Genomic DNA, 21867 nt, shown 5'->3' with positions numbered 1-21867 from the left:
CCTCCCTCTCCTTTTCTCTCTCCCTCCCTGTATCCCTCCCTTCCTTTTTTTCTTCTCTCCTTCCTTTCTTCCTCTCTCTGTTTCCTTTTCTCAGCCCCTCTCCCCACTTCACAACTACACGTCCAGTCTCCCAGCTGTGTCCATTTTTCCTCGTTAGGGATTCAGACTTGTCATCTCCCCTTATACTCCTTTGTCCAAGCTGTGGTCACGCACTGTCTGTATTAGTGCACCGGACTCCTAACTGATCTCACGTAACCAGAAGCTCCATAAGAGTAGAGATCGTGTCAGGAAACCTGTCCCCCAGGGACTAGCCTAACTCTGGACACAGACCTGGCACTTAATTATTCTCTGAACGTGTGAATGGATGAATAGAGGGGTGTATGGATGGATAGATGAGTAGAAGGACAGCTAGACAAATGGATGGATAGTACCTATGTCTTTAATCAGTGGTTTTTCTAAACAAGTCTTATGTCACTCATTTGTTTAACATTTATGGGTAACTCTCCATCTATCTCAGTACAAAGCTCAGTTTCCTTAATGTGATGTATAAGACACTTCACAATCTGGGTTCCACTTAGCTCTCCAGCCTCAGCACTGGCTGCTCTCCCATTGCACTCAAAGCCATGGTCATTAACTCACGTTCTCTCTCAACTGTTTTCTTTGCCTGAAATATCTCCTCACTTTTAGTCCCTCCTTGTTAGATCCTCCTCAGTTTTCAGGACAGAGCTAATATATTAAATATTTGTGAGCATCTATTAAAGATATCATCCCATTTGAGCTTTCCAGCAACCCTGAGGTTAGTAACATTACAGTAGGTGACACAATGAGAAACTATATAGCTGGCATTCTAACCTGACTTTCATTGCTTCAGAGCTGGGCACATTGCCTGAACCAACAGCATCACATAATATCCCATTCCCCACCAGGGAATTACTGAACCATCTGAAGCTCAGTTTCCTCTTCTGTAAAATGAGTTTCAAAAGACCTGTGTCATAGACTTACTGCCAGGATGAAAAGAGCTGAGACATGTAACGTGCCCCACACATAGAGGATGGTCAGTTCGTGAAGCCCAGCATTAGTAGTGGGATTGCTGCTTTGGCGATGGGTTGGACTCAATGACTCTTGGGACTCGTTTTTACATCTAAGAGTTTGTCTCTAATGACCAGACAAGCACAAGCTTTGCTAAGACTTCTACACCTGTTTACCTACGTGAGCGTAATGACCAGACTCACCTTCCTGTCCTTTGGAAGCATTTGGTCCCTCTGTTGATGAACAAGAAACCAGGGAGGAAGGATAAGCCAAGCAGATTTGTCATCTTTGCTCTCCTGTGGCTTGCTTCCAATGACACTTGTTTTCGCCAAGCAAGGGAGAGAGATTGCTTTACCCTGTGCCAATTCCAGGGGAAAGCTCATGGCGGGGGTGCAGTGTTCACCTGGCACCCACCATCCGGAAGCAGGCTCTAATATTCCATGCTGCAACTTCTTTTTTAACTCCATGTTAACAGGGTAGACAGTTCTTCATTTAGCAGATATTATTGAGCACCCACTGTGTGCATTCTCTGTGGACCGGGCACACTGTATTAAGCAGTGAGTGAAACAGCTATAAAACAGAGATGAAAATGATAACTTCCTTATGGGATTTGGGTGACAATCCGATGAGTTACCTAATGACTAGGGAATGTGCTTTATGTGCTATAAAGTGCTGCCCTCTATAAACTTTATCTGAATGAGTAAGTGATACATGTGTGTCAACAACAACTCACAAAGTTAAGAGAGTTAAGAACTGAGTGGGTCAGAGAGTAGACAAGAAGAAAGGCTTCAGCTAGGTGAGGAGTCTTATTTGTGCTTTTCACTTAAACTAAGGGTCACTCTGAGTTGGCAGTTACTGGGAGTAATGATCGCAACTAGCCAAGGAGGAATGCAGGGAATATTGTACTTAGATCCACCTCTTCTTGTTCTGATGAAATATACCTGGAATAGCTTTTCCACTCCAAATGGCTTTCTGGTGTTCATATTGTGGTGATTTCTGTTACCCTCTACCATTGTCACAAAGCATTTTCAAACAAAGGTACTTTTCTTCTTTTTTTTTTTTTGCTTTAGAAATGTCCAGCAACCCCACCCCTCAACCAACCACTGATGCTGATGAAAAAAAGAATGTGACTAAGAGGACATCTTGAGATCCTCCATCCTATCCTCACCAGCTGATCTGTATCTCTCATGAGACTCCCTTAAACAAATTAGAGCCAATCGCTACATTGAGTCCTGATTACTTTTCTCAGCAGTACAAGGGAGACTTCTCTGAGGGTCTAGATGTGATCTCAGCAGAGAAAAATTTAGAAGTCACAGCAGGCTGAGATCAGTGAGGATGAGGCATCATCACCCTAGGGAAAGAGTGGAAGAATCTCTCCTTCCCCACCCCCCCACAATGCTCCCCTTCCGGAGTCAGTCTGGACAGAGCTCGGAGAAGCTCAGTGGTATGGAATGACCTCATGTAGGGAAGGGGAGGAGGAGAGATAAGATGGCTCCAGGGCTGCCTTCCAGCTCTGTTGTTCATGGTTCTAGACAGTTTCCTCCCAGGTCCTCTGTCCAAGGGGCAGTACTATCCATGCTTGCCTCCTCTTTGCTAGGAGTTTTCTAGGACTTCTGTCAGTCAAAGTAGATTGTACCAATGGTAATAATACCTCAGGGATTCTCATTTATTCTAGTGGCCTCTGCGCCCAATGGGGAGAAGAACAGAGCATCCAGATTTCAGAATGAGACATAGCTGGGTTCTAATACCGACCTTTAAAATTCAAGCTGTGTGACCTTGGCCAATTCACTCTATAATTCTGAGCGTTAGCTTCCTCACCTCTGAAGTGAGTCTTTGCAAGAATTAAAAAGTTCATGGGACACAGAGGGTGTCTGGCCAATATGTGCCCCTGCCTTCCTTTCATCTTATGCAGCAACGCCTCCAAATGGAAGATAAGGAAGGAAAGTTTGAGCATTAACTCAATAGTAAGACACTGACTTGAATGTAATTTTGACTAAATATCTGATGATTCTTATGAGATCTGTATTGCAGGAGTGGGAATGAGCTCGGTGCTGGGTATACAGCAGATTCAACAAGACGCCAAGAATCCTCCCTCTCCTTTTCCCCTCTGTCTAAATTCTAATTGGATCAGTCTCTCCTGGGGTCTGCAGGAAACACTGAGGACCAGAATGACAGTCATCCCACAAGAACTCATTTCCTCATCTCTTCTTCGTAGGTCACCCAGATGTTGAACAGCCCTGTAAGTCCAGTGTCCGCACGTGGAGCCCAAATTCAGCTGTCAATCCGCACACGGTCCCTCCAGCCTGCCCTGAGCCACAAGGCTGCTACCTTGAGCTGGAATTCCTCTACCCCTTGGTCCCGGAATCTCTGACTGTCTGGGTGACCTTTGTCTCCACTGACTGGGACTCCAGTGGAGCTGTCAATGACATCAAACTATTGACTGTCAGTGGGAAGAATGTCTCCCTGGGGCCTCAGAATGTCTTCTGTGACGTCCCACTGACCATCAGAGTCCGAGACGTGGGCGAGGAGGTGTACGGCATCCAGATCTACACGCTGGACGAGCACCTAGAGATTGACGCTGCCATGTTGACCTCCACTGCAGACTCCCCGCTCTGCCTAGAGTGTAAGCCGCTGCAGTACAAGGTAGTCCGCGACCCTCCTCTCCGAGCAGAGGTGGCCTCCATCCTACGGCTCAATAGAAGATTCGTGGACACGTAAGTGCATTCTCAATAGGCAGATGATGAGTGGGTGGGCTGAGGGAGATGTGAGAAGAGTCAGAGAGGCCTGGACAAGAAGGAGAAGGTTCATCACAGCCAGGCCCACATCTAGAGATTGTAACCCAGCGTGGGGTGCAGAACTGTCTTAACAAGGCAGAGTTGATATGGGGGGAAGGAACCAGAAGGCCTACATTTGGTAATAACGCTGATGTGTCACCGACTTCCCTGAAACTTAGTCATCCCAACCGTAAAGGAAGGAGGTTGGATGAGATTCGCGTGAGAAAGTCACTTATTACTAACAAAAGTAGAAGGACTGAAGTTTGCTAACGATTTCCTTTTTAGACTAAATTGAAAAAGATTCATGCATTCTGATTGCTTTTTGAATAGATGAAAGGGAATGAAGTTATAGCAGGTTGGCTGGGAATTGGGCACACTCCTGAATATTTTTGCAAAAACTTTGCTGGAAAGTGAACGTCACCTATCACGATGCTGCTTGTTTTCGTCTTATTTCCTGAGCTGGACCTGGGGTTCAAACCCATTTGATCCTTAAGGGCCTTTGCAGCTCTAGATCTCATAATTCTTTTTGGATGCTCACTGCTTTTATGAGATGAAGTGCTTGTCTTTAATAATCACTTCCTAAGACACTTCTCTGTCACCTCTTTCTTCCCCAGACATCCTCAGAATTTCTGTTTCATGAGGAAGGCCACCTTATTATGAAGTCATTAGTGCTTTTCCTAGGGACCAGACAATGGGCTAAGGTCTCTGTGTCCTTTACTTATTTCAACCTCTCCACTACCACAGCCTTATTATCATTCTTATTTCACAAAGAAGGAAACTGGGGCTTAGAGATATGAAGTCACTTATCCAAGATCACACACTTAGGAAGTGCTTAGATAAGAATTGGAATTCCATCCTGACTCCTAAGCTAGTACACTTAACCAGTGTTCATTAAAGATGTGATTCCAACTTCTGCTTTAACCTAAAAAATGTTAGAGCTTTAGCCACCTAATTTGGGTACCAAAAGTCCATGCAGTCAATCACCATACGTTCACTGAACACCCACTATGTACAAGGGACATTGGTAGGCGACACTTTGAGTATTAGAAAGAAAAATAGCTCAGGAGTTAGACACCTTGTGTCTAGGCCCGGCCAGTTCACTTACTAATGTCAGATAAACCAGTCAATCTTTTTGAGCCTCAATTTCCTCCTTCAACTGATGAGAATGTTGAAATCAATGGTTTTCTGTAGGCTTTTTGTGGCTCTTTATTTGGTTCTAAGATGATATAAGACACAATCTCTGCTCTGTCTACTTGAAAATATTTACTAATGGAAACCAAGTTCTGGAGGAAACTTTTAATCTTTTTAAGAGACAGAACCACTTTCAAACACTTTACCAGCACTTCCTTTTACATGCCAGCAATTAATGTGCACATCACTAGCAAACCCTTGCCCATTCGTTGAATCAGAGATGAAGAACATCTGTTTAAGAACTCAGAGGGAGCACTTGATTTGTGTTTGAGAATGCACTTAAAATTTAAAGGATGGTCTTCCTGAAAAATATTCCATAACCCTGTCTCTTCCATCTCCTCACTTGTCTAGAGTGGTAGAGTTCTATAAATATGCATCCACTTAAAATTTCTTTGTAAAACAAAGGAGGGAAGAAATAATAGATGTCTTAAAGCCTTCAGTTTAAACTTAGCTCTCATTTTTTGCCTCAAGTTATGAGCCTGTGAGAGCTGACATGGGCTGATAAGTGTGGAATGGTGAAAATTAAACTGAAGAAGGGAAAGCACCCTTAGTTCTATTCTCAGCTAAGTCACTAACTTGCGCTGCAGTTTTAAGTGAGTCACATATCCTTTCTGGTCTTCAGATGTCTCAACTCTACACAGAGGAAGTTGCACTTAGACTAATGGTTCTCAAACTCCATTGCACATTACAAAATTTCAGGACATTTTAAAATTGTCTGGTCTCAGCTGCATCCACTTTCCACCCTCCATCCCTGAACTCCCAGGTATCAATTTAATTGGTAAGAGTAAGACCTGGCCATCAAGACTTTTAAAATCTCACCAAGTGATTATAATGTGCAACCAAGTTTAAGAGCCACCGCGCTAAAATAGGTTCTCAAAGTGTGGCAACATCGCACCACCTGGGAACTGGGAAAGGCCAGGTTCTCAGGCCCCAGCCCAGCCGGCTGAATCTGACGCTCTGAGTGCAGAGCCTCTCAAAGTGATTCTGCTGCTGCTTAAAGTTTAACAGCCACGGCACTAAATGATCTATGAGGTCCAGGAATCTCCAAGGTCTCTTTCACTCATTCGATTACTTCTGCAATTCACACACATATATATTGAGAACATTCTACACGTCAGAGTCTGTAGTGGGAACAGTGCGAGGGCGCCTCGGACCCGTCCCTTTCCTGAAGGCACTCAAGTGCTGAGGACCTTACTCGCTGTATTAAAATGCAGAGTCCTGTTCTAATTTGCTTTCAAAACTATCACTATTCAGTGCACACTCTCATGCACAGTTTGTTCGTTCATTTACTCACCAAACATTACTTTTATCCCTAATATGTGACAAGCACAAGGGCTAGGGTGAGGCAGTGATTGGGCTCCCTTTTTGTCTCTCTTGAGTCCCACGGAGTGTATTGGAGACCTGGGCTGGGCTGGGCTGGGCTTGCTGACCTAAATGTTCTCTCTGACACTCTGGATAAACGGAAAGACATAATTCCACATCCACCTACCATTTCAACTCCTTTATCTCTTGGTAATTTGAGTTCTGAATCCCACCACAAATACCTCGTGTGTGTGTGTGTTTTGCTGCTTTCACATTTTTTCCATATCAAATAAATTGGCTCTTATACAAGTTCTATATAAAGACTGTTTTGGAGAAAAAGAGGAGAGAGAAAAATGCTTTCTTTCTCTTCTCTGGCTCAACCCATTACATGATTCCCTTTAACCTTTGTCTTCATTTTTTTCTTTCAACGAAAATATTTATTCTTTCTGTTATCTACACTGGAGATAGTTTCCCAAGGTATGACATTGATGAAGAGAGAGCTTTCTGTGCTTACCCCATGGAAACTTCTAGTAGACTGATTACTTTTGGCCGGGGCAAGGAAGAAATGTGGAACATCTCCATCTCCCTTAAGTGGAAACCCCTCCATTGAATAAGAACTGACATTAGCAGAGGAGAAGGGGACTAGCGCCAACGCTGCTAGTAACTAACTCACCGTGTGACATCAAGACGCCTTGTATTACCTATTGGAGCCTCAATTTCCATATCTGAAAAATGAGAGGACAACACATTAAGCTCCTCACTGTGGTTAGACACAGAGAAGATGTCTTAGGTGGCAGGTGACTCATACACTTTTTTGAGTAAAAAGCATTCAGCAGAGATTGTCTATAAGGAGCCTCACTGGCTCTGGGTGCCCTACTAAAATGTGGACAATAACAGTAATAATCACAACGACTTATTAAGTATTTACTCTAAGTGCTTTACAAACACTTATGAGGCAGCTGAGAAAGCTGAAACTCAGAGAAATGATTGATCCAACCTCATACAGCTAGTAATGACAGAGACAGGATTAAAACTCATCTAATTCCATATTACTCAATTATAAGAAATGACAGTGACCTAGCACCTCTTATATTTTCCTGGATAGAGCTTGAGCCCATTATCCGAACTGAGGTATCACAAGATCAGAAGAATAGGCTCCACATGTACTCACCATCAAATTGGCACTGACTGATCAACACTATGGTGCTCACATGGTAGTAATATTCTCCAGGAGTTAGGGATTTGGGGGGTAAACTCACAACTAATGGACGCAGTGAGCATTGTAGAGGGGAAGGGCATGCCTCTAATCCTCTCTTGGGTGAGGCAAAGACATAGAATGTAACCAAAATGTTTGTACCCTCATAATATCCTGAAATAAAAAGAAAAACTCATCTAATTCCAAATTTCACCTTTGTAACCGCTACCCCTACTACCTCCTACTGCAATTATGTGAAGGCAGAATTTTAGAGCTGAGAAATGCATCCAATCTGGGCAAATGTCTAGATATAGTAAGTGGAAGACAGGATTACAAATCAGAGAGCACTAGTTCACAGTCACCTGTGATCCACCCTTGGGATCCAGTAGCACGAGTCACACAGCCAGTTCCTTATGCCTCTGGCTGGGAAGAAAAAGCAGAGAAGCTTCTGTTTCCCAGTTTGGCTGTCAAGTACTTCTGCACTGAGCACTGGTGCTCCTTGGCCTGCATGGAATCCACAGATTTCTCCAAGAAGTAAAGACTCTGGACAAAACTAAGAAAGTGAAGTATAAAGCAAACCAGGGGCAGTGATTAGCAGCTCACTCTCATTATTTATCTACTCATCCTTCCATCCCATCCACCAATTCATCAACACATATTCACTGGGTGTCTTTTAGGTTCCATGCACTGTGTTAGGAAATCGTGATCCTGTGATGCCAAGACTTCAGGGTACTCAGACTCTTTGGGAAAAAGGAGCAGATAGGAAAGCAGTGTCACTGCAGTAAAATAATGCTCTGATAGAAGAAACAGAGACACAGAAGCAGAGATTTCTAACACAAACTTGGGAGAACTGAGACCTAAGCTTAGAACTAGGGTATAAACTCCTCAAGGACTCGAATTTTTGCCTGTTTGTCTGCTGGTACATTCCAAGTACCTAGAATAATTCTAGGCACAAAGTAGGCACTCCATAAATATTTTTAAAATGCATCTGTAATGAAGGATGGAAAGAGTTGAGCACTTGAAGAGAAATGGCGAAGCCATAATTTAAGCATGCATTATGTGTCAAGCACTTACTAAGAACTTTACATAGATAAGAACATTTGATTTTATCATCCAGACAATCCCACAAGGTAGATGGTCTTATCCCCAGATTATGGATGAGACCTGAAACTCAGAGAAGAGATGTGGATGGCAGAGTTTATAGTTATCAAGTGGTAAAGCTGGGGTCTGTATATGGAACTGTCAACTCCAAAGCTGGTGCTCTTACGCATTCATTCTCTGGTTGAATAAATATGTTTGTGTTATCTGCTTTGTGCCTCTCTCATCTTAGGATCCTCGATTTAGAACTAGAAACATTTTTAGAAGTCATCTCTTCCAACTGGCTTATTTGTGTATCCCAATTTAGTAATCTATTAATTCTGCTCTCACATTCAGACCTGTAAAGCTGCCAACACAATCCATATCTATTTTACCTCACCTCCTTGGCATTCTCAATATGCTTCTTGGGGGAAATGAATAAACATAAGGAAAGGAGATTTTCATACGATCTGGGTGAACACTCCTGGGAGTCCATATTTTACAAATCAGATCCAAAATTTTTCCTCTGGACTCCAAATGTTTGGACCCTCCATCCACCAGACAATTTAGTTCACTTATCAAGTCACTTGCTCAACAGATACGTATTGATTCCTGCCATAAACTCAACTATTTTATGGCCAGTGGGGATGCAATAATGAAGAGAGCAGGGAAAAGTTTTTGCTTTCATTGATTCTTACAGTGTAGTTGGGGGAGACAAAAAAAGAAACATGCAATTGCGTAAAACCTCAGATGGGTAGGACTTAGTGATTTTAGAAGGCCTCTCTGATGAGGTGACACTTGAACAGAGACCGGAAGTGTCCTCTAGTAACTTATAATGAAGCCTAGCTGAGCTGCTATCACTGGGATCCCAGCCTATTTGGAACATGAATGTCTTATAACATGACCCTGGGTCCTTGATCACAGTGTGGGTTATATTATATTTAATGGAGCTTGTGGTTTTTTCTTTCGCCTGGTTTGTGTTTTTAAGTACAAAATTTATCACACTTACATGACAGAGAATAGGGGCTCCATGAATGCTTGTTGAATGAATTACTGAAGAATTGAGTCACCAGCAGCACAAAGTGGGAACTCTCAAAAGATGGGTCTCTTGCTTTCAGATCTTAGCCATAACATTGATATGTGATTCCATATTAAGCCTCAGAGGATTTGGAAAGTTTAGCTCAAATCAGGGTCAAATGGAGGCACAGGTGGCTCTTGGAAGCTGTTTCTATGGCTCTCAAGCTGAGTTACCACTTCATTTTTTTTTCTAAGCCCCATTTCTTTCTGTGGCTCTTTCTGTTTCTCACCCAGTCGTCTGTTCTTTGCTCTTGTATGATTAATTTGTTCATTCATTCATCAACCAAATAGTGAAAATCTAATATAACCATGTTAAGTAACACTTGTCTCATTTAACAAATATTTATGAAGTGTCAGTTCTGCACCGTGCACTGTGCTAGAACCAGGAATCCAGCCCTGACTGATGCAGACGTGATCCTGGCCTCATGAGTACACAGGGTAAAGGGGGAACCAGGTGATTACACTGCGGCATGAAAAGTGCCGTGGTGGGAGGAGCACAGAGGGGCTGTGGGAAGGGTGTCTAACCAAGCTTCAGTGGGGAAGGAAGGCTTCCTGGAGGAAGTCATGTCTCACCGAAACTTGAAGAATGCATAACAGCTGATCCGCGAACAGATTTGCCACAGTGCAAATAGTTGAAACCAAGTGGATGTCCAGTCAAGATTGGCAAATGAAGGCAGGAAGGAACAAACATGGCAGAAGTGCATACTCAATCACAGATCAAATGTGGTGCTTTGAGGTGGGAAATGTATTACTTTGGAATATGTATCCACTTTGGTTCATAGATATACTTCATTCCTGTTTAACTGTTGCTCAGTATTCCATAGTATAAGTGTGCTACAGATTATTCAGCCATACCCTTAATAATGAGCATTTAGGTCATTTCACACATTTTTCTATTACAAACAAGTGTTGCAGTGAGCAGTCTTGCACAAACCTCCTTGTAAGCACATGCATGCAAGCATTTCTCTAGGGTTGATACTGAGAACGGGAACTGCTGCATCATAACCTATGGGCCTTTTGTGTTTTAATGGACACATCTGTGACATTCTGAGAGGGTGAACTAGCTGCACCCCACCAGCAGCGCGTGCCGAGACCTGCTATTTCACATTGTCACTACTTACTATTTGAAACAATGAGCGTGCTTTGTCTGTTCCTATTTGATGGGTGAGACAGGACTTCTTAACATTCTTTTTCTATGTTATTAAGTGAACGTCCTTTCAAATATTTACCAGATAATTACATTTCCTGTTCTGTGACTTGTCTATTCATATCCTTAAGATGGGTCTGGTCTTTAATGTCTTCACATCTTAGTTTTCCAATCTGTTAGATTAGAATTTTTAATGTCAGCCCTCCTGCATATCCATCAATGTTATTCGAATCCAAGATGAAACAGAGAGTCAGGAGGGAACTAGCATTTATGAAGAAGTTATCCTGACTCTTCATTTATGCATTCAAATATTTATCAAATGTTAATTTCATATACTCCCTGTGCTAGGAAGCATGCCGCATTCTGAACGTACAATAGATACCAATAACCAACCCTGTTTCTGCCCTCAGTAAAGCCTCAATTTAGTCACTAAGTGTAACCGCCCTCACATGTGTTAGTATTAGCTGTGGCATCTACTACTGGTAGTACTAACAGCATGCTAGTAATAACTACCATGTAGTAGAAACCTCAGATATGCTCAGTACTTTTTATAAACCTACCAATGAGGTGCAGGTATTAGTGTGCCTGATTGTTCAATGGGGAAGCTGAGACTCAATGAGGTAAAGTCATTCATTTAAGGTCCCACAGATAATAAATATATGCTAGAGCTAAGTTTTACACCTCTTTGCCTAACTCCAAAGGGTATATGCCTGGCAAAAAGTAGAGCCCAGCCATTGCTATGAGGACTGACAATGGACAAGGTGGCATCTTGATGGGTGGGGAAAGTAGATATTTGAAATAGATTTTCTTGTTTCCAAAAGCAATAGAATAAACACCAAAAACAGGAGAGGGCAAAATGTTTTGAATATTTAAGTATATGAGGAAGAGGAAGAGGCTTAAGAAAGTGTGGGCCTGGCCAGACCAGCATGGTTTCCAGTAACCTGTTGCTGAAATGCATGACCCAGGCTGGACCCCTTCCTGAATGAGGCCTTCTCCTGCCCGGCATGGTTTTGCCAGCATTCTGCTGTCCTGCCCTCCAGGAGAGATGAGCAGTATCAGTAGTGAGAGCTGTTTTTCCGAGCCCAGAATGAATACCACTGTTCCTAGCTCTGCCCAGGGGGGCACGTAGTCAGCACAAATCTCACTCTAGTTCTAGAAGCTGGGCATGATCCACCTGTGACTCCCTCTCATCAGTGTTAGGCCAAGTACCTCTCAGAATGAAATACGGGCTCTGGGAATATTAGGATAAGCAAAAGGGCTTAGCAAAATCAACAGCTTTCCAGGGTCTGCAGCAGCCTTAGCAGTACTGATTGTCTCCAGGTACCTTCACGATTTCGAAAGGCCCCTGTTTGGTGCTAACACCACTAAAATCACTTACCTAAATTTCCGTGGACCAGTCTGATGCACTTCTAGACTTTAAAGTGAGTGGGTCGTTATGGATTCTCTTCTACAGATGGGGAAACTGAGACCCACATAAGTTAAATGATGGACACAAGGCTCTGTTGATAAATGCATTCTCTTGTTTGCTCATTCACTCAAACATTTAATGTGGAATGCCTGCTGCATGTCAGTCTCTGTGCTGGCAGTGTGATTCTGAATCTTATAATCTGGTAGGAGAGCTAGGCTGAACAATAGCATACATAAAAATATAATTACAAACTGAAGAGTATTATTACAAGAGGTTATAATAGAGTGTAATTCCTCCTTAAATTAAGGGAGACGCTGTAGAAGATGAGACTGGAGAGATTAAAAGGGGCCAGATTAGGAGAGTGTTAGTGGTTCATGTTAAGGAGTTTGGATTTATTCCTTGTGAAATAGGGGAGCTAAACCAATCAGATCTGTGATTTTATAATACTGTTCTGCAGGCTCTGTGAAGAAAGGATTGAGAAAGGGTGAGAGAGTCCGGTTAGGGGTTATTGCTAAAGTCCAAACCAGAGAGGATATTTATTTGCATAGAAAAGTGAATGAGATGGTGGTCTGTTTTAAAGATAGAACTAACAGGACTTGGCAATATATTGAATACAAGGGGTTTAAGAAGTAGGTGTGCAGTGACTCTCCAGTTTCTGGTTTGAGTGTCTGGAATGAGGGAAATGTTATTTCCTGAAACAGAGGAATAGATTGTAATTTAGCATCTTGTTCCGGGGTGGGGTAGATGAAGAGTCCAGTCTTAGATGTCTAAGAGTCTCATGAGAGGAGATACCAAACGGGCAATTAAATACACAGGACTGGACTTGCTCAGAGCTAAAGCAGAACTGATGCTACACAGCCCATTTCTGCTCACAGTATGCTGAGATTCTTCTCTGCAAAGTAATAGAATCTGGTTCCATAACCATAAAATTGCTATTTCATGCAACGTAGCAGGAAGGGTGTCCATTCCACCATTCTTGCAGCAAATCATTAAAGGTAAAATAATCTGCCCAATTCTGATGCCATCCACATTCTTCTGAGATTGAGACTAATTTGCTGAAATTATTTTTCTTTTCATTTCAAAAAATTTAGAGAGTCAAGTGTTTTTTGTTACATGGATGCATTTTACCATGCTGAAGTCAGTGCTTTCAGTGTGCCTGTCACCAGAATAGTGTACGTGGTACTTGGTAGGTAGATTTTTATCCCTCAACCTCCTCCCACCCTCTCACTTTTTTTTTTTTTTTTTTTTTTTTTTTTTTGAGACAGAGTCTCACTTTGTTGCCTGGGCTAGAGTGAGTGCCATGGCGTCAGCCTAGCTCACAGCAACCTCAAACTCCTGGGCTTAAGGGATCCTACTGCCTCAGCCTCCCGGGTAGCTGGGACTACAGGCATGCGCCACCATGCCTGGCTAATTTTTTCTATATATATTTTTTAGTTGGCCAGATCATTTCTTTCTGTTTTTAGTAGAGACGGGGTCTCGCTCTTGCTCAGGCTGGTCTTGAACTCCTGCCCTTGAGTGATCCACCCGCCTCGGCCTCCCAGAGTGCTAGGATTACAGGCGTGAGCCACCGCGCCCGGCCCTCACTTTCATATTAGTTTCCAATATCCATTACTGCTCTTTATGACCCTGTACGTCCTTTGTTTGGCTCCCACTTACAAGTGAGAACATGTGGTCTCTGTTTTCCCATTTCTGAGATACTTTACTTAGAATAGTGTTCTCCAGTCCCATCCAAGTTGCTGCAAAAGACATTACTTCATTCTTTATTGTGGCTGAGTAGTACTCCATGGTACACATGCAGCATGTTTTCTTTATCCACTCATCAGTTGGTGGGCACTTAAGTTGGTTCCATATCTTTGCAACTGTGATTTGTGCTGCAATAAACATTTGGGCACAATTGTCTTCTTTATAAAAAGACTTCTTTTCCTTTGGGTAGATACCCAGTAGTGAGATTGCTGGATTGAATGGTAGGTCTACTTTTCATTCTTTGAGGAATCTCCATACTGCTCTCCATAGCAGTTGTACAAGTTTACATTCCCACCAACAGTGTATAAGCGTGCCCTTTTCACCACAACCACACCATCTATTGTTTTTTGACTTTTTAATAATGGCAATTCTAGACTAATTTGTTGAAGTTAAAATAAGCAAATAAATAATCAAACAAATAGACAGATAAATAAATAAATAATGAAAACAATACTCTACATGGAAAATTGTGTGTAGTTAACATAATAACCCTTCCTGCTTTCGCATGATTTCTAAAGGCGTTGAAAAAGCTTTTCAATTGTACGTTTGAGTTATCCAAAATGTACTAGGCTGTTCTCTGTATGACGACAGGAGAAATGTATTAAGTAGTCATAGTGGGCCTGACACAGTTCTCATTAATATATGATCTTAATTGAATATCCTAATGACCCCAACAGATAGATGTTTTTCCCATTTCATAGGAAATGCTCAGAGAAACTGTATAACTAGCCCCCACACGCTCAGCTGGTTAAATGATAGGTTTGATGTCTCTAAGTGAGAAACTTTTTGTGTTATTCCACAAGTGTCACACAAGTGTCATAATTATATCTTTCATTTATTGGCTACATATCAGGCACTGTGCTAAGCACTTTAAAATATTTTCTCTCATTTAATCCCTTTAAAAAATTCTTTGAGTTTTTATTAGTTTCACTTTACAGCTAAGGAAACTAATGTTTCAAGACTTCAAGAAACTTCTTTCAGGAAGAGTCAGGAGGCAGGAATCTTAATGACTACAACCTTGTGCCTCTTCTGATAAACACGCATGAATAAACCCGAGTGGAAAGAAACTTACTGGCAGGCAGGACTATTGGTTAGAATTGAGATGGTTGCTCATCCTCAGGGATGATCAGAGCCTGCACATTCAAGTCAAGACTTTTTATAAAGCAACATTGGAAATGGACAAGAAAATAAATACTATTCCCTTGGGGAAGGAGTGATGGCTCCTCGTTGCTGGAGTAAAGATGTCTATACCTGTCAGCAGAAAAGAAATGGAGCAATCGTGGTATGTCCAAGTATTTCTATACATTTCTGTAGATTAATAGTGTCATGGCAGATTCGTAGCAGCTCTTAGAGGGAAAAAGTGGTCTTTGGTTTGCAGAGAATGTTAGTTTAAATACTGCTTAAAAGGGCTTGTTCTGCAGAACTTCACAGAACATGCTCCTATTCATCGTGAATCTCCCAAGATTGTTGGAATGTCTCTGACATTGTTTGGAAAAGGTCCCTTGTTTTCTTGTCGCATATTATAGGACTGGCTTTCCTGAGGAAGCTCCTATGGAAAATGGTGAGTGTGAAATCAGGTTGCAATGGGTGTCCTGGTGTCACCTACTTTGTTCTGTTCTGTTCACCCCAGGGGCAGGTAGGATGGACTAGACTTGGTTGTGCTGCTCCAATTCCTGATTTTTAAGAAAACAAATAAATGAAGAGGAAAGAGAAGGAAAATAACAGCTGTCAGAGCAATTACAGATGTGAGAAGAATGGAGGAATTTATCTCACACTGGGCATTGGCAAGAGGCATGAACAAAATCCATTCAGTCTGTGCTTAGAGACGCTGAGAATCATGAGGGCAGGTCTTGGTGGGTTTATGTTGTGTCTGTTAAAACAGGAACCTCAGACATAGCTTTAGAGATGCTGAATTTGGAATTAAGAGAGCTGGCTCCCAGCACACAACCGACCAGGTTTCTTCAATTATTTGAGCCTGAAATCCTTCCCCTGGACAAAGTGGGTGATGATGCCTGTCCTTATAGTTTCACAAGGGGCAATAGGAAAAACTAATGAGATAATAGACTTGTAAGAACATGATGCAATCTGGTGAACTATAAAGATTTAATGTTCATGATTCTTTCTATTGTTTGGTTTTCATTAGGCTTTTTCTTGGCCAGAGCCAGGCCAGAGAGTCTATCTGAGAGGCAAACACTCTGGCCTGCACAGACACACACATGAAGCAGTCTCTCTGAAACACTACCTGGAGTAGAGAGATGGAGAGAGAGAGAGAACACACCACATGCTGTCCCTGGCTCAGGAGACCTGGATTCTAGTACTGGTATCCTGAAATGTTGCTGTGTCCCTGGTCAGGTGGGCCCTAGACCCCTTTCTATAAAATGAAGGGGTAGGGGAGATGACCTGAAGGTCATAGCTCTGACATTCTGTTTAGATCATCCTTGAGCTCTCACCTGCACTGGGTGCATCTAATTCAGTGAAAATGATGCAGCAGGTTATTATACATGTCACATTGTCAGTAAGTCTGGACTCTGAACTTGGGGACTGACCACGATCTAAAGAAAGCCTTCCAGGCACAATGGGGCTCTCAGAACTCCTCCTAGACTTATCCTCTCTCTCAGGGCTTACAAAGTGCTCCCTTTGAGACAACTTCCAAATGTGCTGATGTGTTTTTCCTGAGTGGCATGCTGACTTGACAGTGAGATACTGGGGGGGGGGGGCTAAGTAATATTTGCCACCTTCTCCTCTATCCTCAGCTTCTTGTACGAGGTCAGACATCAAGCAGATGGTCAATAAATGCTCACAAATAATTGCATGCATACATGAATGAATGAATGAATAAACCCTACAGCACGTCAATAAGTGGTCAGAAATTTCTGATAATATGATCGATATCTGGTATATTGGCTGTCTTTCTTTTAACTTCTAAGGTGGATTAGTTGCTAGAGAATCAAAAGACCAATGAGAATCTTATAGCATGGTCCCTTCGTCTTGGGGCCACAGCTTTCTAGCCCTTAAAGTGAAGGGATTGGGCCAGAAGGTGTAATTTAGTCTTTCATTCGTTCAACAGGCTTTTCTTTAGCATTGTTTTATAACAAGCCCTGTATTAGGCAGTGGAGATAATCCAGGCAGTAAGGGACAGTACCAGCCTTCCAGGAGCTAATGTGAAAAGTAGAAAAACAAATAGGTGATAACTGAACAGTGAGAAAGGTATTATGATAAGGAAAGCACACAGGCTAGGTGCTCATTGACCCAGCTTAAAGGGTCAGTGAGAACCTCTTGGAAGAGGTGGCATCTGAGCCAAGGCCAGAAGGATTTAGCCAGGGAAGGGAGGTGAGACTGTTTGCTCGAGGTGGATGAGGGGTAAAATTTGAGAAAGAGAGTTTGATCAAAGAGACCAGAGAGGTTGAGGAGTAGATCATGCCCATCCCAGAGTGTCAGGATGTAAGGTCTGGACTTCATCCTGGGAACCCACTGAGTACCTTTAGGTTAGAGAAGATGCTGGTCAGATTTGGTTTGAGAGCATCTCTGTTGCTATATGTGGATATCTGGGTAGAGGTAGGGATGAAGGCATAGAGCATGAATGGCAAAGCAGCTAAAACAATGTTGCCAAAACTGATGACACTGGTTTAGGATAATAAAGTGGGGAATGGAGAGAACTGGATGGGGCTGAGCATTATTAACAGGATAGAGGTACCTGATAACTAATCAGAATGAGGAGACAGGTGAGTGGGTCATGGAAAATACCTATATGACTGGCATCACTGAAACAGAGAATGAGTGTAAATACAGAGACATATTTGAGCTGGTATGAGAGGAGAAGGAGGAGTTCAAAAGTGCCTTCCAGTTGCTAGCCTATGACTCAGTAGCAGGCATACAGCTACAGTTCACCATGGGCCATAGCAGTTGAGGTGTGCATGTGCGTGTTTGTGTGCATGTGTGTGTGCATGCACATACATGCATGAGTACCTGTGTGTGTGTGTGCACATGTGGCAGGGTGGGGGGGGAGTGCATAGAAAGGACCTGTGAGACCACCTGTTTTCATCATCCACTGATTCTCAAAGTGTAGTTCAATGTTCTGAAGAGGTCTCGTGGGGGGTCGAGGGGTTAATCTTCCGTAGCACTAATACCTATAACGTTACAAGGCACAGGCTTTGTTTTCTACCCAGGATTAATCATTCACTCATGGGCTTTAATACAAGCCAGACACCACCTCACTGTGCCTCAGCTCCCCTTCCCTTCCGATGCTGGCTTTCACATTCCTGTTGTCAGAGTGGGAAGTAGAAGTCGGTTTTCTGCCCCAGCTTCAATAGCCTGCGAAATGAAAAGTTTAGAAACACCCATCCAAGGATGTTGGTCAGAAATGCCAGGAAAGCTGGACTCTGCCATTAATTTGCAGTATGACTTGTGGCAATTTATTTCCCTTCTCCGGGCTTTAGTATCCATCCCACGAGGAGAAGCTTGGAGTGATATTTGGAGTCACCCAACTCTGAGTTCTACACTTCTGTGTTTCCTTCTTGAGCTAAGCTCCTTGTGTACAAATTCAGTCTCCAAACATTTTAAGCAGAGAGAATTCTGAGATGCTCAAACCTCCTACTCTCTAGGAATTAGACTCAGAAACTCTCAGACCTGGAAGCAGCACTGAAGGGCGTCGAGGCCAGCACTGACACTTGACAAATGAGAAGATTGAGCCCAGAGGGGGGGAGGCCACTTTTTCAGAGTCCCACAGCCATTTGATGGCAGAGCAGAGAGTTGAACATGGGGCTCCTAACTCCCAATCCAAGTGTTCCCTCTCCCTCATAACAGAATGCTGGAGTGTGGCCAGACCTTGGGACTCAAATCTGAGCTTGGCCCTCTCCGATCCTAGAGACGTTTCCCTTGGTTGCTGGGAATGAAATCATAGAGAGCTGACGTCGTAATGTCATGGCAGCTGGTGCGGGTTGGGGGGTGGTAGAGGAAATGAGAGCACACATTTGGCTAAGCCCTGGGTCCACGTGACCCTCCAAGAGCCCTCATTTCAAAACAAACTCAACCTTTTAGGTTCAAGTTCTCCCTCTCCTCAGAAATGTGACTTCCTGCTTCTAAGAAGCAAGGCTTACAAAAGGGCTCAGAAGACTTCATGGACATCAAATAGCTCTTACAAAATAGTGTTTTGATGAGTTAAGTGTAAATGAATCAGAAACATAAGGATTACATTTTCCCCGAGTGCACATGGGTTTCAAAATTGAGGGGAAATGTAGTTTGCTAACTGCACGCCGGCTTTCACGGAACCCAAGGCACTCATGGGGAGGGTCGGCGGAGAGAAGAAAGAGCAGCCCAGCCCCCAAATAGTTTTAGATGTGGTGCCAAATTCGAAAATGCTGTTGGGCTCACCCTCTGCCAGTAATAAAATTGCTGGCCACCCAGAGAGGCCACAGGGAGGAGAAAGGAGATGGCTTTCCCCACTGGCCCCTGGTCCTCAACAACTGTGTTCAGTTAGTGCCGCTCAATCACCAGCTGTCACCGGGTCCCTCCGCTGGACTCGCTGGCCCCGACTTGGCCTCGATTTTCACACTATGCAGCATTCCTTGTTTACCTCCAACTATATCTGGTGTTTTGGCTCCCAGAGCCCTTGGCGACCGGTCAGCTTGTCACAAGCCCCTGCTCTGTAATCAAGTGACCTGTCCATCACCAGTAGAATGTTTGGGGAAAGCTGTCACACATCGCTTTTGGTTGCATTCAGGAAAAACAAGAGTCCTTTGTAGATCTTTTCCTCTCTCCCTTCTCTAATGTTATCCAGGTGTGGCATTTCCCCCAAACTGGTAAATGTCTTCCCTTCAAATCTCGGCCTGACACAAATAACCAGTTAAATCTCAGGACTGCTGTTACCTTATCCCAGGATTTGAAGCTTTGGATCTTTTATAATTTCCACATTTTCTCTCCATTCTTTCCCTTATATTTTGTTTCATTGCACCAAGAAAGTAGAAAAGCATTTCAATTGGTGGTAAAAGATGATTAAAACAAAATAACAAAGGCCTTGGCTGCAAACTGTTAGTTTTATTAAATTGGCTACTGTGTTTCAAATTAGTACCAGGGCAAAGCTTTGGACAATTATATCAAAGGCTGCTGGAATTAATCAGCTGCATGTACACAATTGCTCCTTTCTGAGACTTATATAGAGTGAGGACAGCACAGTCAGTATGAAAAGAATGAGGTTTGCATTACCTGTGTGAGAGACAGATCCTAGCCCCACGGGGAGGTGATCCAAATGCCCAGTGGATTCTCAGACCTCATTCTTCATTTATTTAATCCAGAACATGGATTGAAGCTCACAATGGTCACCAGGAGGAATAAGAGGATGCACATTGCAAGACAAAAGACCATTTTCCCAAACAAAGATTCTTTCTTGGCAATGGGACCTCAGCATCACAGCTTTGCTTTAATTAAGGGGCACCTGAAGTGGAAAGACTGCAGTCTACTGAGTGCCTGGACCTGGAGGGAGGGAAAGTGAGTGTGGGAGGAGCCCAGGCTTTGCAAAGACTGGATGCTGATTCCCTATCTCGATGACTGTTAGCATATCTACCTCCTGACTTTTACAGCTGGAAGTAGGGAAGAGGCTTTGGAAATCACTGCATCCAATTCCCAGATTTTACGACAGTGATTCTCCACTCAATGACTTACGCCCAAGATGCCTCAGAATCTCCAGCCATTTATTGCATACTGCACCTGGCCATTTTAGTAAAACTTTACCATTTCCTTTGGCACACCCTGAAGTTCAGTCTAGACAAACCGTTCTTTATCTAAGAAGGTTTACCTATGTCCTGATCCATGCCGTTACTACTGCTCAGAATGCCATACTCATTATCCAATTTTTTTTGCATTTTCCCATGTGTAATCATCTCAAACTATTATTTCATTCAACAGATATTGCTGAAATCCTATTCCGTGCCAAGCACTGTGCTAGGCACAGATATAAAGCAATGGAAAAGCTAGTGTTCTTTGTCCTTGAAACACCTAACATACACCATCCGGGAAACCTAGTAGAGTCTGGCATGACCCAATGAATGCTGTTTGGATGAATGAGTGGACAAATGAAGTAACATAAATATATTTATTCAGAAATTTTTAAGATGATTAAAGGCATAAATATAATTAGCTAGCATAAAGCTAACTAGCTGGATTTATGTCTCCTACACTCTTTTTTCATGAACACTAAAGATGAAGTGATATTACAAATTTGCTATTTTATATTTATACAAAATTGTGTGTGTGTGTGTGTGTGTGTGTGTGTGTGTGTGTGTGTGTACATAAAAAGATACATGAGAGGAAGTTGACCAGAATGTTCCTGGTAGCTGTCTCAATAGTGGTAGAATTTGAGATGATTATACTTTAATTTCTTCATGTAGCACTCTAATTTGCTATAATAAGCATAGATGATTTTTATTGTTAGGAAAAAAAAATAAAGCATTGTGATAATATACTATCACTTCCCAGTTTAAAAAAAAAAATTCAGCTCCCACTCTACAGATATGTTAGAGCTGAAACTATTTTTCTCTGCATTTCTACATTAAAAAAATAAAATAAAATGTACTTTAGTCTGAGTTGAAACTCCCTAAAATACTTCAGAGCCATGAAGGGAAGTTTGCCTTATCTTTAAATAGCTTTAGTGCCCTGTATTTGATTGGATATTAATGCCTGGTTCACCAGAGTGTGCTCTTCCAAGAAGTCAGCTCAATATCATGGAAGGTCAAGAGTTCTAGAGTCAAGCAGGTTTATAATTACTCTCTTTCTCTGACAGTAGGCAGATCCACTGAACTACTCAACTGAAGTCTCAACTGAAATAGTTTTTGATATAATTTCTGCTTTTTAGGTTTATATTAGAAATAGTATGTGAAAATTTGGTGAACTAATAATCTAAAAATATTTCCAATGCGAACATTCATCCAGA

At 42.5% G+C, this 21867-nt stretch overlaps 1 protein-coding gene across 1 annotated transcript in view; it reads left to right on the top strand.

Annotated features, from left to right (window-relative positions):
* Positions 1-21867, top strand: part of PAPPA (pappalysin 1) — a 236897-nt gene that overhangs the window by 77911 nt on the left and 137119 nt on the right. The window contains exon 7 of the mRNA XM_045563088.1: positions 3245-3743. Within this exon, the coding sequence (XP_045419044.1) occupies positions 3245-3743 (499 nt within the window). The remainder of the gene's footprint in view (positions 1-3244; positions 3744-21867) is intronic.

This window comes from Lemur catta, chromosome 10 (genome assembly GCF_020740605.2).
Source record: "Lemur catta isolate mLemCat1 chromosome 10, mLemCat1.pri, whole genome shotgun sequence".
Classification (NCBI taxonomy): Eukaryota; Metazoa; Chordata; class Mammalia; order Primates; family Lemuridae; genus Lemur; species Lemur catta.
This window is presented reverse-complemented; position numbering and strand designations above follow the sequence as displayed.